Source organism: Taudactylus pleione, unplaced genomic scaffold (assembly GCF_031769625.1).
Source record: "Taudactylus pleione unplaced genomic scaffold, aTauple2 ptg000711l, whole genome shotgun sequence".
Lineage (NCBI taxonomy): Eukaryota > Metazoa > Chordata > Amphibia > Anura > Myobatrachidae > Taudactylus > Taudactylus pleione.
Window position 1 is genome coordinate 12,828,588 of NW_028285113.1, and position 18,011 is coordinate 12,846,598.

At 47.1% G+C, this 18,011-nt stretch overlaps 1 protein-coding gene across 3 annotated transcripts in view; it reads left to right on the forward strand.

Moving 5' to 3' along the window:
- Positions 1 to 18,011, forward strand: part of ATM (ATM serine/threonine kinase) — a 245,664-nt gene that overhangs the window by 47,685 nt on the left and 179,968 nt on the right. For all 3 annotated transcript variants that reach the window (XM_088456725.1, XM_088456727.1, XM_088456726.1), the window contains exons 8-9: positions 8,777 to 8,946; positions 9,285 to 9,457. In XM_088456725.1, the coding sequence (XP_088312851.1) occupies positions 8,777 to 8,946; positions 9,285 to 9,457 (343 nt within the window). The remainder of the gene's footprint in view (positions 1 to 8,776; positions 8,947 to 9,284; positions 9,458 to 18,011) is intronic.

The following is an 18,011-nucleotide window of genomic DNA, read 5'->3' on the forward strand; positions in this document are numbered from 1 at the left end:
AAAAAGAAAAAAAAATGTAATTGACTACTCTTGTAGTGTTGTTGCCACACATATGTTAATGACTGCTATGCAGCACAGTCTTGTTAATGCTGCCTTATTGGCTGTCACAGTTATGATAAAGTGTTGAATTAAAAAAAAAAAAAATACCAAAAAGATAAAAAAAAAAACTTTTTTTCTTTGACAAGAAACAAATGTGTAGCGTATTTTTTTTTTTTTTCCCTTACTTTGCAATCCTAGTACTGCAGCACTTTAACGATAGCCTTGCAGGTCTCCAGAATGATGACGCCTAGTGACTGAAGTGAGATGAGTGTCCCAAACTTCAGGTCTTCAAATGACTTTCCTGTAGCCAGGTACCTCAGGGTAGCCACCAGCCTCTCTTCAGCAGGGATTACCCTCAGCCACCTTGTGTCTTGCCTCTGGATGTGGGGGTTTACCAGATGCAGCAACTCTGGAAGGTGTCGTCATCCATGCGCAGGTAGTTACGGTAGTCCTCCGGGTTGTTATCCTTGACCTCAATCAGCAGGGACATGTGAGAGCGAGTATCTGTTTGCTGCAGCCACTCCGTGGTCCAGCATCTCCTGGATCACCTTGACCCCAGCTTGGGCGACCAACACTTTATACTGATAGGGATCCATCAGCACAGTATTCAGGAACAGGATAGAATGTAGGTAACACACACTTGTAGGTAGAAGAAACTTTGTTTTTTTAAATTGAGTACATTTTTATTGGTTTATAGATATACATTAACAAATAACCAAACAAAATAAATAATAAAAAATATATAAAAAAAATAAATAAAAATATAACAATAGTATATACATATACATATATATATATATATATATATATATATATATATATATAATTATACGCATATACACACATACATACACACACACATATATACACATATACATATACACATAAATACATAATCAAATAACAGTATCTGGAATATAAAACCTAGATCTACAAACTGCATCCCAGATCCATTGCTTATAAAAAATATAATATTATTCTGTATACCAAAACAATAAACATAGAGAAAAAAATATATATATAAATATATATACACATAAAATATATTAAGAAAAAAAACAATTACCACACTATACAAATATTGTCAAAAATAACACCTGAAAAATTGGCAAAATCAACTAGATCCCAATAAATTCTGCTCTCAACTTATCACACAGCACATTACCTCCAACAAAGTAATAATCGACCTCATTATCCTAACAATAATATACCGGTCAATCATTAGGCAGTGCACGGGCATAACAGGATTTAAGCCAACTGCTCCAGATATGTTCATACTTCTTCTCAGCTTTGCGACAAATAAACACATGTTTTTCATGTTCAACAGTGGTACGGACCAAGGACAGCCAAGCATTATAATCTGGTCCTGTAGGAGCCATCCACGACCGAGCCACACATACCTTAGCTAGTGTACACATATTGACAATGTATTGCTTAAGATATCTGTCCACTACCTCTTCATCCATAGAGCCTAAACAGCACGTCAATGGCGTAGCTAAAGTGGGAGCAATACCTGTATTGGACAAAACTCTCAGAACCTTATTAAAAAAAATGCTAACCACCGGACAATCCCATAGAAGGTGCCAGAAAGTACCGCTACTGATTTTACACTTAGGGCATATGTCAGATGCTCTCCCCCCAAATCTCAGCAAACGAACAGGAGTTAAATAGGTACGGTGTAGAATAAACAGTTGAATCTGTTGAAATCTTATAGATGTCGTGGAAATACGAGGAGCTTCTAGAGCATTATCCCATTCTGTATCACTTATAAGGCCAATATCTCTCTCCCACTTTGATCTAAGATGTGGTAAACTATCCTTATGATAAGAAGACAATATATAGGAGTATAAGTAAGAAAGCGTCTTCCAGGGACCTAAAGATAAAAGGAATGACTTCAATGGGGATATTTGAATTAGAGGAGGGCCATCTGAAAATTGAGCCGAGAGAGCATGCCGCAATTGTAAATATCTATAGAAATATGATTGATGGAGATGATGAGCTTCTTGGAGTTGCGCAAAAGATTTAAGAATTGAAGTGTCATATAAATGACCCAATGTAGTTACACCGTTAGAACCCCATGTCACCTCAAGCTGTAAAGAGGCCAGTTCAGGTAATATACGATAACTACATAGAGAAGTATCTGAATCTAGGGCCTGATTCAGAGCCGGACGCAATTAGCGCTCGCTCGTCCAGAAAATAGGGGTGGCTATTCAAATGAACCGTTCGCTGTTTGCGGTCTGTTCACGCCTCTAGGTCTGGACGAGCGAACAAAACTTGCGGTCGTTTTTTGGGAAACTACGCCCTCTGGCCGCTCGCATCCTACGTCATGTCCGCTATTTATTAGATTAATCGAGTACATCGAACAGGGTATGAGCTGCTCGCTATTCTTGTGGTTGTTTTTTGCTACCACAATTTTGCGAGCAGTTCTGGCTGTAAAATAACCCAGTGACGTGGTCAATGACGCTGCTGTTTTAATTATGCACACCCATAAAACGCCCGTTTTGACCTTTAAGCACGCCTGCGATCGTATCTCCACTCCCCGTTTTCAAGCACCTTCCCCTGTTACCACCCACATACGCCTCATCCTGTCACTCAAATTATCAGGCATTCGCTATTTTGCGAGCACCTGAATTTCGGCCGCACTGACTGGTTCGCGCATGCGTATAACGATCCGTACGCATGTGCAGTTGGGCAAACATCGCTCGGATCGAACGAGCTGCCGCTTGCGAGTGGCTCTGAATCAGGCTCCTAATCCCGTAAACTGTAGAATTCTAGATACCAATTTCCATATCTTAATAGCTTGCATCAACAGGGGAGGGCCTTTCTGTATAATTCTACCCGCAAGCAAGGCCTGTAATGGTGTAAAGTTAGGGAAAATCTGAGAAACCAACAAAACATGCAGGGCATTAGGGGAGTCATCTTGAAGCCATAACCGTATATGTGCAATCTGCGCCGCATAATAATAAAATTTGAAATTTGGAAGAGCCAAACCTCCCCCAGACCTAGATCGGGTCAGAGCTGCCAATTGAACACGTGGTCGACGATTCACCCAGACCAATGAAGAAAGAAGACTATTCAAACGCCTAAACAATGTATCTGTAATAAAAACAGGAGAATGCTGCAAAACGTACACAAATTTTGGCTGCACCACCATCTTGATTAAGTTAATTCTACCAGTAACGGTAAGAGGGAGCCGGCGCCAGGACTGAAGTTTGCCCTTTAAGTAGACAAACAGGGGCTCAACATTCAATACTATATAGTCCTTTGGGGAATTAGTTATCCAGATACCTAAATATTTAAATTTATTTACCCAACAGAGAGGGAGAGTGATAATGGGAACAGTCGGATACAACCCCCTAAGAGGAAGGATAGATGATTTGTCCCAGTTTATCTTAAGACCAGAAAAAATTCCAAATTGTTCTATGACTTGAAGAACCACAGGCATAGCTGTTACATAGTCAGACAAAAAAAGTAATAAATCATCTGCATATAAGCAAACTTTGTCCATTCTATTACCCATTTGTAGACCTATAATATCAGGGTGAAAACGTATAATACAGGCTAATGGCTCAATATCCAATGCAAACAGGGTTGGGGACAAGCGGCAACCCTGTCTTGTGCCCCGAGACAGGGGGAAGGATGGGGAGATAAACCCATTCACTGACACCCTGGCAGTAGGGTTCGCATGCATAAGTTTTACCCATTTCAAGAACACCGGCCCAAATCCAAAACATAACATGACCTCCCACAGAAAGGGCCACTCCACAGTCAAATGCTTTTGCAGCATCTAATGACACAATAACAGAGGACGATTCCTCGCCATGGGAGGCCTGTAAGTGAGTGTGCAGCCTTCTAATGTTCTCCGACGTCGACTTGCCTGGCATAAATCCTGATTGGTCTGGGTGAATAACCGAAGTAATAACAGTGTTTAGCCGAATAGAAAGGATCTTAGCCAAAATTTTGGCATCTGTGGGAATTAGAGAAATTGGCCTATAGGAATCGGGGTATCTAGGGTCCTTCCCGGGTTTAGGGAGCACAACAATTATGGCTTCAGACATAGATGGAGAGAACAAATTCTCTTCATAGAGCCCATTAAACAGATCTAAAAGTCTTGGAACAAAGATACGAGCATGTTTTTTATATATCTCTATGGGAATCCCATCAGATCCGGGTGCCTTGTTACCGGGAAAGGAACTAATCGCAGCATCTACCTGTCCACCAAGTAATCCAACTCAAGATTTCTACAGGCCATCTCCAAAACACGTTATTTTTCCCTGTAAAATGTTTTTAATTCTGCTACCCTTTTGATCAGAGACCCACGTAAATAGGCCTTGAGGGCGTCCCAAACATTAGCTACAGAGGCAGATCCCACATTGTCAGTAAAATAGCCATCCCACATAACTTCCAGCTCTGAACCTGCACCAATTTGAAGAAGCCAAGAGGGGTGTAGTTTCCATAAACGGAGACCTCTAGGACTACACATATTCAATTCTACCAGAAGTGGGGAGTGATCTGAGATTCCTCTGGCTTTATATTCAATGTTAGTTATATTAGGTACAATAGGTGGGGACACCAGGGCCAAATCCAATCTAGAGAAAGAGTGATGCGTGGAGGAAAAACAGGAGAATTGTTGTACTCCAGGGTGTTTAACTCGCCACGCATCAACCCATCCCAAATCAGTTACAAACTTAGCAAAGCCCTCACCACCTTTAGAAAGAGAACTTGAAGACTTACGCCACTTATCCATAGACTGGTCCATTATATTATTGAAGTCTCCCAAACAGAGCACTGGCGTATCTGGAGAACGGGCCACAAATTCAGCAGCTTTTTTTAAAACAGCATATGAAAAAGGAGGGGGGATGTACACTGCTAACAATAAAATGGGCTTAGAATACAGTACACAATCCAGAAACCCATATCTGCCATAGGGGTCAGTTTGGACCGCAGTAAAAGAAAAAGGGACAGATTTATTAATAAGAATGGAGACACCCCTGGACGATGAAGTATGTGAGGAGTGATAAGCCCATCCCACCCATTGTCTTTTTAGAGCTAGTACCTTACTCCCGACCAAATGCGTCTCCATTAGACAAGAAATATCAGGGCCATATTGCTTAATCATTTTAAAGACCAAAGAGCGCTTTAAACGATCATTAACCCCCCGGACATTCCATGTTAAAAGTTTCACCATTGTAATACATTGAACTATAAAGCATAATTGAAGTTACCTTGAAAATAGTGTGGTAAAGAAAAACTAAAGAAAAACATTTGTAAGAAAAAAACTGGACAACCCATCCAAAGTCACCCCCCACCCTGTATACCCACCCGAACTTAGGCATACTTAAACCCAAAACTAAACTAAACTACACTAAAACCCACAGGATACAACTACTTGATCCTTATAGGTGTAAAAGGCACTGGGATAAAAATAACCACCAATGCAACGGAACTCTCCGGCCATATTTTGACCGAAATATCAACATAAACAACGAATAAAAAAGAAAAAGAAAAACCCTACCAGAAAAAAAAGAAATATACCCAGTAAGGGGAGCGGGACATAGAACAATATCCAACCAATATCACAACATAAATACTATTATAGAAATATAAATATTGGAATATCAGAAAAAGGCCTATTTAATGTCGTAATGACACTAGCAATTTCTGGCCATAAACAAATATAATCAGCAAATGCAATCAGTACAGTCATTCCGGTGCCATTTGCCTGTTCCCAGGAGATCTCCGGTCCTGCCACGCCGCAGCCTCCCGTGGTGTAGAGAAAAACTTTGACTCTCCATCCGCTACCACTCGCAACTTAGATGGAAAAATCATAGCGTACTGAAGATTTAAATCCCGGAGACGACGCTTTATTGGAAGGAATTTAGCTCTGTCTTTTTGGACATCCATTGCGAAATCAGGAAACACAGAAATTTTTACACCGTTGCGTTCCAGTGGCCCTTTAACTCGAGCCAATCGAAGCACAGTATCACGGTCCTGGTAATGAAGAAATTTGGCTATAAATGTGCGCTGTGGAGCGGCAGGGGACCGGTAGGGATCCGATGCGCTCTCTCCACAGCAAATTGGTTAGTAAATGAGTCTCTGCCATATGTATCCCCCAACCACTTCTCAAGGAATGTTTCAGGTGAAGACCCCTCCTCTCTTTCCGGGAGACCAACGAACCGCACGTTGTTGCGGCGCAGTCTGCCCTCCATATCGGAAATTTTATGCTGCATTGCGGACATTTGGGATGTCAGGGAGGCCACTTGAGCCTGTAGTGGGGTCTGGGAATCTTCCAGATTAGATAGACGTGTTTTTGCCTCCCCGACTCTTTTCGCGGACCTGCTGGAGGCCTTGATGAAGAGAAGATATATCGGATTGAACTTTCTCAATCTTATCTGCCAATTTAGTCTTGCAGGAGGTAACTGCATCCAGCACTTGTTGCAGCGTAACTTCTGGTGATGAATCTGACCTAGATGCAGCAGGGGGAGGTGGGGTCACAGACTTGGATGTACCCTGGGGATCACAACACACTGGGGGCACAGGAGTGGAAGAACGGGCAGAGCGTTCCAGTTTTGTAGCAGCAGCAGCATGACCCGTTTTCCCCATAGTATTAATATTATGTAGAATGATGTAGGAGACAAGTTATAATATATAAATGCACAGGTAGTGACACAGCAGCAGCAACAGGCAGAGATCCCTCCAAACTTAGAAATCACTCACAGGAAGAGAAGTGTTGCTGAGTCCCACAGTTGCAGAGCTGACAGTTCTTCACACAGAGCAGGGAGAAATAGTGATGTCTGGTAGAACTCCGGCAGTATCAGACTCAGAGATAACCTCCCTGACCCTGACTCTAAACACAAGCCAGGCAGGAGAAGCAGACCAGAAGCTCCCAGCAAAGCCCCCTTGTCAGGCACAGACAGGCTGCGTAATACAGAAGCCAACAGGAGAGGAGAGGCCTGGGTGCAGCTCTGGAATCACAGGATCTGTTCACAGGCAGGCCCAGGGAATGCAATGGAGGCCCTCAAGAGCCACTCTCCTCACTCCACACAGCTCCAACCAAGTCAGCAGGTTCCTGGCAAGGTATGTGAGAGACAGCAGGGTAGTAACGTTGATATAGGGGTCTCAGGAGGGGTAAGCAGGATTATCAGCCGGAGAGCTCAGAGTCCCTGTGTCCTACACTATTGCTGCCGTGGCCACGCCCCCCTAGAATAAACTTTGTAAAAGATAAGCCAAATACAAAGAGCACAGTAGCAATGTACAGTTTTGAGCAGGTATACACCTAGCCTCACTAGTAGCAGAGCAGAATGTGCACAGGTTTAAAATGGCTCCTGCTTTTTATACCCCCTAGCTAGCCCCTCCCATTGTTATGATTATTTAAATTTGCCACCAATCGTGAAGAGGCTCTTGTGTTTTTTTTGTAAACTCACGATGTATCATGCACGCTCACTCGATGCGTACGATCAGATACATCGTGAGATTGTGTGTCAAATTGGCAGGCTTTTCGACCAAATCGTGACTACGACTGCCGGGGAGCTCCCGGGGAGAGTTCAGAGGAAATCGTACACATCGTGTGATCGTGAGCACATCGCTATGTCTGTGGGCACCTTTAGGGTTAGGCACCAAGGGCTGGGTTAGGGTGAAGATTAGTGTTAGAAAAAATAAATAAACCATGTGTCAACCTTTTGTCCCTGTTGATCTATTGTCTGTCTAACATCTGGTGTCTACCTAGACATTGTCGACCTTTTTACTGTAGATCTATTAATCCACAACACCCCCCAAACACACACTACACAAAGCATCCACGCCAGACTGTCCACGTGGCAACTTAGCATGATATTTTACACTAGTGTAAAAAAAATCATCGATGATGCTCCACCAGTCCTAGACTTAGAATTTGTTTGGTTGGAGACAGGAGGAAGAAAGACAGATATCGCGCACACAATAAGAAAAGTCAGCTAAGTACAAAGAGACACAAGACCCAGCATAAAAAGTAGACAAACACCACACATGCTTTTTCCCTGGGGATGTATTCAGGATGCCAGTAGTCAGGATGCTCTCGGTCAGAATACAGACAGCAGCATCTTGACTGTCAGAATCCTGACACATTCCGGGATTCTGGTTAGGGGGACACTTAGGTTTAGACTGCGGGGTGAGGGGGTTAGGATTAGGCTGTGGGAGGGGTGGGTTAGGGTTAGGCTGCAGGAGGGGTGGGTTAGGGTTAGGCTGCAGGAGGGGTGGGTTAGGGGATGGGTTAGATTACTTACCTAGATCTGTCAGGATTTTGACCATCGGGATGCCAATGTCGTTATTCTGACCATTGGGAACACATACCCAACCCACTTCCCTACAACTGAGGGACCCAGAGAAGAGCTGGAGTTGCTGGCACTGCTCCTGTAGAGTCACATGATCCCAGTAACTACTTGTGCTGATGGTGAAGGACCCCCTCAGGAGACATCTCATGGCTGACGTGAGGTGCCTGAGCCAAATAAAAGTAATTTAAAAAATAGTTATATTAGCATTAAATAAAGGTGCTGCAGTGGCAAAAATCTAACAACTGAGGATGGAGCTATGGAAGAGAGAGGAGCGCAACAGTTTTGTAATATTTAAAGTGCCAACATCCTGTAGGACACTCTCTAATTTCCCAGTGTCCCCGGCAGGATGATGGAGAAGTAAATGTTTTCAGGCTTAGACAACACAATAATGGTAAAAACAGTTGTTTTGGCTATTTTGTGCTTTCCAGGGGCTTTTGCGTGTGACGGTGATAAGTGGCAGAGAAACCTGTACAAACTGTACGATGTCATGGTGTCCGAGATCAGTCACATCGGCAGCAGAGGCAAATATTCATCAGGATCTCGACCCGTCGCGGTGAAGGAGAACTTGGTGGAATTAATGGCGGACATCTGCCATCAGGTATTGCCGTAATAAGTGCCCTTAATATAATTATACTGCTTAGGTATGGAAAGCAAAAGTACCTTAATCTCTAACTTACGTTGTGCTTTTATATATTTTACAGTGCTTATGTACAAAAAAAGCACAGAAAAGCATATATAAATGCTGGATATAATAGTAAATCACTCTAAATCTAATAATGCAGAACCCAATGTTAGTATGAAAACCCCACATATACAGTATGAGATAGATGGATTTGATTTTAGAGTAAGTGGTTTGATTTTCACTTCTTTGTGTTGTATTAGTGGATTTTAGCTTGAAATCATCATCTCTTGGTTTTCCGTCATTGTTTTACTCAGCTGTTCACTGAAGACATACGCATGTTGGAGATCACTCAGGCGTCTTTTGCTGCGACCCAGAGAGAGCCATCAGGAAGCGGGGCTCCAAACAAGCGCCGGAGGATAGAACTGGGCTGGGAAGTAGTCCGTGACAAACTCCAAAAGTCACATAATGATTTTGATTTAATCCCATGGTGAGTCTAATCGCCAAACACCAAGAGGCATAATCTGTTGAACTTTTTTGTTTGGTCAGTGAGTTTCTGTGGTTTTTCCGGCAGGATTTAAATCATAAATCTTATTGAAGGCAAAACCGGGACTGTTGTGTATAATTTCCAGCCCAGGTTTTGTCTTTAATAAACAGTATGCACCTTATCCTGCAGAAGGATATAGAGGGGTTGGTTACAGTCCTTCTGACCTTCCATAGCAGGGTCACTTCCACTCTGTCATCGTGCACTGCAGTCATCCTTTTCTTCCCTCGTCCATCCTGACTTATCTGATAAGAGGAGTATTTCCAAAACATAGCCAGGTAAATTCTCACTCCATATTGCCTGCTGGAGAGTCAGGCTATTGGTCAGCAGCCACGCACACTTGGTGGTACTATCGTTTCGGCAGAACTAGTTGAGGCTAATTCTTGGACCCAGTATATTGCTGAGCTTAGAACTCCACTCTGTATATTGTTTTGGAATCGGTATATAATGTCGGCGGACTAAATACCGACGCTGGAAGGCCGAACCTTTCAGGATCCCGACTGGGGCTGGTAAGTACCCTAAACCCCCTCCCCCCCCCCCCTCAACCCTCCCCCCTAACCCTCCTTTAGTGGTGCCTAACCTCCCCCGTTGGTGCCTAACCCTAACCTCCCCGGTGATGCCTAACCCTAACCCCCCTTCCCACTCCCTAAACCTAACCCTCCCAGGGGGGTGCTTAACCCTAACCTGCCCCCAGTGGCGCCTAACCCTAAGTCCTCCCAGGGGTGCCTAAAACTAACCCTCCGCCCCCTGTGGCTAACGGGTAAGGGTCCCCGCTTACCTTCGTTGGGATTTCGGCATCGGGCTAAAGATAGGCGTCAATATACCGACACCTATCTTTAGTACAGAGTCTGGCTTCCAGCATCGGGATTCTGACGTCCGGCATTTCGAATGCCGGTAAATAAACTGCATCCCATTGTTTTGGACAGAGATTCTTATAATGTGAGGGTTCCTTAGGCTCCTCGTGAAGTCAGTGCAGAGACTTACAGATGTGCCCACATACATCTATCCTCCGTGCGCTACAAGTCGCGCCACACATAACGCGGGAGCTCAGTGTGACTCGGTAGCATCGAGTGTCTTTTCATGCGTCTTTTTACCTACCTCGAAGCGAATAGATAGCACAAGCAGCTTCTGCTGATTTAAATGATATGCAGCATGTCTATGTTCTCTGAGCGAGTGCGGGTGTATCTGCATGTGAAATGCTGCGTTACAGTGTCAGCGGCTGTACAGTTTGCATGATTAAAAAAGTAAATGACGTCAATAATAACTAAAATTATACAAAAACTTCAACATTGGGTTTCACTGCCACTCTTTTTATTGGGGCGAGCAGCTGTTATTAAAAGTGTTTTATTCCCTGAATTAGCATACCCACTCCAAATGATACCTATGTTTCTACTTCAGGGTCCATAGGGGGTCCACAGGGTTGACCTTGGGGTTATAGCTGGAACAGGATCCATGGGCACCACACAGTTAAGCTTTTAGCTCCCAGGATGCACTTGGGTCCTCCTCTATACCCCGCCCCCGAGCCACAGGCACCTCAGTGTAAGCTGGTGCCCGGCCGGAGTCGGTCACCGCGCAGGAGCAGCCCCCAGAAGCTTTTTATTTTAAGTTAAATTTTATTTATTTTTAATCTATTTTTACTACAGACGGCAGCGAAGGGCTGTCTGTACAGACGCCCACGCTGCCGCTCTGATCCCCGACTGGCGCCGCGACGCCAGTACTGATCTGGGGATCGCGGCGGGAGGACAGAGTCCGTACTAGCCGGACTCTGTCTACCTCCCAGGACTGCTGCCGGAGTCGCCGGGGATTCAGGTAAGCCGCGCGTCGCTGGCTAGCGGCGGCGCGCGGAATGCCTTAAATGCAGTCCTTTAGCCTCCGGTCCTGGGGACAGACCGGAGGCTGCTGGCAGTGGCGGCGGGCCCCCCCCATAACCCGTGGGACCACTAGACCACCAGGGATAACCGGCAAGCGGGAAGCCAGCATCCCTGGGGTTATGGCCAGCCAGGGGAGGAAGCCTTCCCTGTCAGCGGCTCCTCCCCTCAGCTCAGCGCGCCTTTCAGCACGCAGTCTGGCGTCGCTGAGCTGCAGTTACTCGGCCACTCCTCCTCTGAGGTCTCCAGCGGCCATTTTCCCAGTGGCAGCGCAGATCTCAGGGAGCACGCGGACCGGTCCCCCTGTGTACCTCTCCCCTGATTAAGGACAGCGTACACAGCACTATAGCCCTCCCAGACACTGAATCTGGGCAGGTTGATTGTAGTGGAAAGGTGCAGTGAGTATATCTTCCTGCATGGTATGTGACTTTTTGCTAGTGCTGCCTGTCTGTGCTTATTTTCCGTTTACTGTCAGCTTATACCTATCCCTTTACTTCTCCTACAAGCCCTGCAGGTGTGTGGGGGAGGGGCGTTTCTACTGACCTCACTTATATAGATCACGTATTTGTGAGGTCCGTCACATACAGTTGTGTGCTACTCAGTGCCATATTGTGGGCTGTTGTTCAGCACACCGGTGAGTGCGTTTCACTTCTACCCTGGTGCCAGATATATAATATATTCTGTCATGTCAGACGAGGAGGTTGAGCGCTCAGTGGCTCCGGTGTTGGCCTCCTGCGGACGCTGTTCTGCAGGAGTAGATAGGGAGGATTTGTCACAGGATGGCCTGTGTAGTCGATGCCAGGTGGCTCCTGGCCCATCCAGACCTTCTCTGGCGCAGGAACCACCGTGGGCGATGTTTTCTCAAGTGCTGGTGTCTATTGCGGACCGTCTGTCGGTCCCGACTGCTCTCCCTACTAGGGCGGTGCCCCAGCCGACCATCCCCCATTCCCCGGGTGTCCCGCAGTTATTGCGGAGTCCTCCTGGGTCTCAATCAGTTGGTCCCTATGCGGGGTTGCCTATGTATATACAGGCTTCCCCTGTGCCGCAGCAGCCTGTGGTACCTTTTCAGGCCCCTATGGCGACGCCTCCACCATGGGTGGATGTGCTCTCCAACTCCGTGCAAAATTTGGCGGCCGCTTCCTCGGCTTTTCAGTCAATGTTGCAGACTGACATGCCTTCTAGGATTTCTAAACGCCCACTCATGACACGGGCTGCTCAGGTATCGGACTCAGAGGGTTCCTCAGATGATGGGGAGGTCCCTGATGACACTGACTCGGACGCCTCGGTCCAGGAAATGGATACCAAGTCGTCCATTAATGTGCGAGCACTAGTTAGGGCGGTGCAAGCTATTCTTCTTATAGAGGATGAGGCACCGGTTCCTAGGTCGAAGTTTCCTAGTTTCAAAAAAACTAAGGTGGCTTCTGCGGTGTTTCCCCTGTCGGATCAGTTGACGGATCATATGGCGGTAGCTTGGCAGGCGCCCAGTAAGAGATTCCTTCCTCAGAAGCGGTTGGCTTCTAATTACCCCTTCCCTGAGGCACATTGTAAAAAATGGGAAACTCCACCGGCAGTGGATTCCCATGTCACCCGTTTAACTCGGGGCGCCACCTTACCATTACCGTCGATATCCTCGCTGAAGGATCCCACGGACAGGAAAGTTGAGACTTGCTTAAAGTCTATTTACTCCCTCTCCGGGGCGGTGGCCCGACCGTCCATGGCCATTTCCTGGGTGGCCAAGGCCATTGAGGGGTGGGCCAATGCATTGGAAGATACCTTCCCGGACGACGCTCCGGATGTCCAGCGGGCGTTGTTGGGACAAATGAGGGACGCCGCTTCTTACATTGGAGAAGCTTCTTTAGATGCTAGTCTGCTGACCTCGCGGGTATCGGCTGCAGCGGTGTCTGCCCGCCGATCCTTATGGTTGCGGTCCTGGAGAGCGGACTCTGATTCAAAGAAAGGTCTGGAGGCCTTACCTTTCAATGGGGAATTACTATTTGGTCCGGACTTGGACAAAATAGTGGACACCCTGGCTAAATCCAAGTCGGCCTTCCTCCCTTCGGCGGCACTGCCTGCTAAGGTTCGGAGTTCGGCTTTTCGTTCCTTTCGGGTTCAGGGTAAGGCGAAAGGTCAGTCTGCGAGTAAGACGGCCTCTAAACCCAAGAAGCAAGCCTGGAGTGCTCGGCGCCCTTCTTCCAAGCAGGAAGATAAACCTGCGGCCTGATGGGACGGGCCTCCCTCTGGGGGACCTCAGAGTGGGAGGCCGACTTCTTCTAATTGCCCAGTGCTGGCACAATGCCACCACGGATGCCTGGGTTCGAGAAGTGGTCTCCCAGGGGTACGCCCTGTCTTTTCGGCACAGACCACCCCACCAGTTTTTCTGCACAAGTCCTTCTCAGAACAAGACCAAGGCGTTACAGGTTCAGGAGGCTATAGAGTCCTTGCTGAAAGCAGGGGTCATTGTTCCCGTTCCTCTATCACAACGAGGGACGGGGTATTATTCGTCTCTGTTTCTGGTGCAGAAACCCAATGGTTCTCATCGCCCTATCCTCAACTTGAAGTCTCTGAACAAATTCCTCAGAGTTCCCAAGTTCAGGATGGAAACGTTACGTTCCATCATTCTGGCGATGGAACCTGGGGATTACATGGTGTCCCTGGACATCCAGGACGCCTACCTCCATGTTCCGATAGCATCTTCACACCAGCGGTATCTGAGGTTCGCTATCCTTCAACACCACTATCAGTTCCGGGCGCTACCCTTTGGTCTCTCCACGGCACCGAGGGTGTTCACGAAGATTATGGCGGTCATGGCCGCACATCTTCGGAACCAGAATGTACGGCTGCTGCCGTACCTGGACGACCTCCTGTTGCTGGCGAGCTCCCCGGAGGTACTGCTTCAACATCTCCACCTGACGATCGCTTGCCTGCAAGCACACAGGTGGTTGATAAATTGGAAAAAGTCCTCTCTGATTCCATCACAGCGGATGGTTCATTTGGGAGCCCTGCTGGATTCGCGTCAGCAAAGGATCTTCCTGACTCCGGAGAAGGTCGCCTCACTACAGCTGCGGATACGCAGTTGCCTGAGCCGTTGCCGCCTGTCGGTCCATTCGGCTATGAGAGTTCTGGGGTCCATGGTGTCGACATTCGACATGGTGGAATTTGCCCAGTTCCATTCCCGGCCCCTGCAGGGGCTGATTCTATCAGAATGGAACGGGTTACCTCACCGGATCCGCTCTCAGGTGCTGGTGTTGTCTCCTGACGTTCGGCTATCTTTGGCTTGGTGGCTTCAGACAGCTCATCTGGTCGAGGGGCGCCCATTTTGGATCCCGGACTGGGTCCTGCTCACGACGGATGCCAGTCTCCGGGGTTGGGGGGCAGTGACCGGCTCTTTGTCGCTTCAGGGTCGTTGGTCAGCGGAAGAAGCACTTCTCCCCATCAACATCCTGGAACTGCGGGCAGTATACAAGGCCCTGCAGTCGTCCGGCCCCGCTCTTCACGGAAGGGCGGTACAGGTGCAGTCCGACAACGCCACCACGGTGGCGTATATCAATCACCAAGGCGGAACTCGCAGTCAGGCAGCGATGTCGGAGGTGTCTCGTATCCTGTCTTGGGCGGAGGGTCACATTCCAGCGATCTCGGCGGTCTTCATCCCCGGAGTCCTCAATTGGGAGGCGGACTTCCTCAGCCGTCACGACGTGCATCCCGGGGAATGGTCGCTTCACCCAGAGGTGTTTCAGCTACTCGTGGACAGGTGGGGACTGCCGGAGCTGGACTTGATGGCCTCCCGTCACAATCACAAGTTGCCCGTTTACGGGTCAAGGACAAGAGACGCAGGTGCAAGTCTGGTGGACGCGCTGTCGGTGACATGGACGTTTCACCTGGCGTATCTGTTTCCTCCGATATCCCTGCTTCCTCGGGTTCTGCGGAAATTCAAGCAGGACGGCGGCATGCTCGTGCTGGTAGCTCCGGCGTGGCCCAGACGTCCTTGGTACTCCGATCTGAGGAGCCTCTCCATCGACGCTCCGTACCTTCTTCCTCAACGTCGGGACCTGTTGTCTCAGGGGCCCTGCCTTTACCCGGATCTGGGTCGGCTGTCTTTGACGGCGTGGCTCTTGAGACAGCCGTCTTGAGGTCTCGGGGCTTCTCCAGTTCGGTTATTGGTACGATGCTCAGGGCACGCAAGCCTGCTTCAGCACGGATTTATCACAGAGTGTGGCACACTTACTTTCAGTGGTGTGAGTCCAGACTTTATGATCCTCAGGTGTTCCGAGTTTCTAGGATCTTGGAATTTCTTCAGTCAGGATTGGATCTCGGCTTACGCCTTGCATCTCTGAAGGTTCATGTGTCCGCCTTGTCCGTGTGGTTTCAACGGCGGATTGCAATACTACCAGACGTTCACACCTTTTTCCAAGGTGTTCTCAGGATCCAGCCTCCCTTTGTGCCTCCTGTGGCTCCTTGGGACTTGGCGGTGGTGCTACGGGTCCTGCAGGGTCCTCCGTTTGAGCCTCTTGAGGCGGTGGAGCTCAAGTGGCTGACATTTAAGACGGTTTTTCTCCTGGCAATTGCTTCGGCCAGGAGGGTGTCTGAATTGGGGGCGCTTTCCTGTCGCCCTCCTTTCCTGATTTTTCACCAGGACAGAGCGGTGCTCCGCACTCGTCCTGAGTTTTTGCCCAAAGTGGTCTCGAAGTTCCATATTAATCAGGAACTTGTTGTGCCAGCTTTTCAGTCCCCTGATCTTTCAGCTGGTGAGACTTCCTTAGATGTGGTCCGGGCGCTTAGAATTTATGTAGACCGGACGGCTTCGGTTAGGAAGTCTGATTCCTTGTTTATCCTCTTTGGTTTTCACAAGAGGGGTTGGCCTGCCAACAAACAAACGTTAGCCCGTTGGCTTCGTTCCGTTATTTGTGAGGCTTATGCACAGGAGGGCTTACCTGTGCCAGCCTCTGTTAAGGTTCATTCCACTCGTTCTGTGGGTCCCTCTTGGGCTGCTAGACGTGGCGCTTCTGCTGTTCAGCTGTGTAAGGCGGCCACTTGGTCTTCAATTCAAACGTTTTTGAGGTTCTATGCGTTTGACACCTTTGCCTCTCAGGATGCATCCTTTGGGCGCCGGGTACTCCTTTCAGCACAGGAGCGTCCCCGCCCTTAGTTGTACTGCTTTGGGACATCCCCAAGGTCAACCCTGTGGACCCCCTATGGACCCTGAAGTAGAAAACAAGAGATATGGTAAGAACTTACCTTTGTTATCTCTGTTTCTACGAAGTCCATAGGGTCCACAGGGCGTCCGCCCTGACGCACCTGGCTTCAAATGGGCTGTGTTGCTGGTCACCGGTTTTCCGTCTCCTATTGCTGTGAGTATGGTTTCTTGTGTGTTCCAGTCTTCCTTCTCTCTGTTCCATATTCTCCTCCGGCCTAGGCTGCTTACCAACTGAGGTGACTGTGGCTCGGGGGCGGGGTATAGAGGAGGACCCAAGTGCATCCTGGGAGCTAAAAGCTTAACTGTGTGGTGCCCATGGATCCTGTTCCAGCTATAACCCCAAGGTCAACCCTGTGGACCCTATGGACTTCGTAGAAACAGAGATAACAAAGGTAAGTTCTTACCATATCTCTTGTTTTCTTTCTAAAAATGATACTGCCAAATGTACGATAGCATTTCAACGCTTTTTATGGAATCGTAAAAAACCTAGGATTACTAGAGGTCGTCTACTTCCCAAAATTAGGGGGGGGGGCTGGGACTTCCTGACATTCTTACTTATTCATGTACCACAGCTTTTCTGTATATCTCGGACTGGTGTCTCGGCCCATCTAATTTTACTAATGGACTACTAGAAGAGGCATTATTTGCGCCTTTTGCCCCTACAGCCTTGCTTCATTTACCTCGCTCGAAACTACCAAGGGGTATCACACACAATTTATTTTTTATGGTTACATATAGAGCTTGGTCCGTCATACATAAACGTTTCAAATTAAATCCTTATGTCACTAAATTTATCCCATTGTGGGGAAACACAGATTTTGCTCCTTCACTTACCATTTCTCATTATTCCTTGTGGGAAAAAAAAGGCTGGCAGCCATCCGGAACGTATTTGACCATGGAGGCAATTTTTACACTTTTCAGCAACTCAAAGATCTATATGATATTCCTAATTCCCACTTTTTTCTGTATTTACAAACCCGACATTATATTAATAGCAAAACAAGTCTGGTTCATTTGATCCCCTACTACATAATATTACACATACTCCTATATATTCTCTTTTTTTAAGTTGGTTTCGAATTGTAAATTTAAACTTCGCTATCTTTATAATGATTTATTACCCCAAGATATAGACAAATTGTGGCATTAAGTGTGGTCCTCCTGGTCAGCAGATTTTCCTGATTTTACATTTTCTGCAAGAATTTTCAAACAACTTCCATCCATATTGAAATGGATAAAATCGGCTAAACTTCAGGACATACATCTAAAATTTCTTAATAGAGCCTACCTATCACAAGCATAATGGAGCCATATAACTCATTCTGATTCTGCCTGAATGTTCTTTCTCCTCCGCAACCTTTATTCATAATGTCTGGCAGTTTTCCAAGATTAGAATATTTTGGTATAAAGTCTTTAATATTATTCAACAGATCACGGGGAA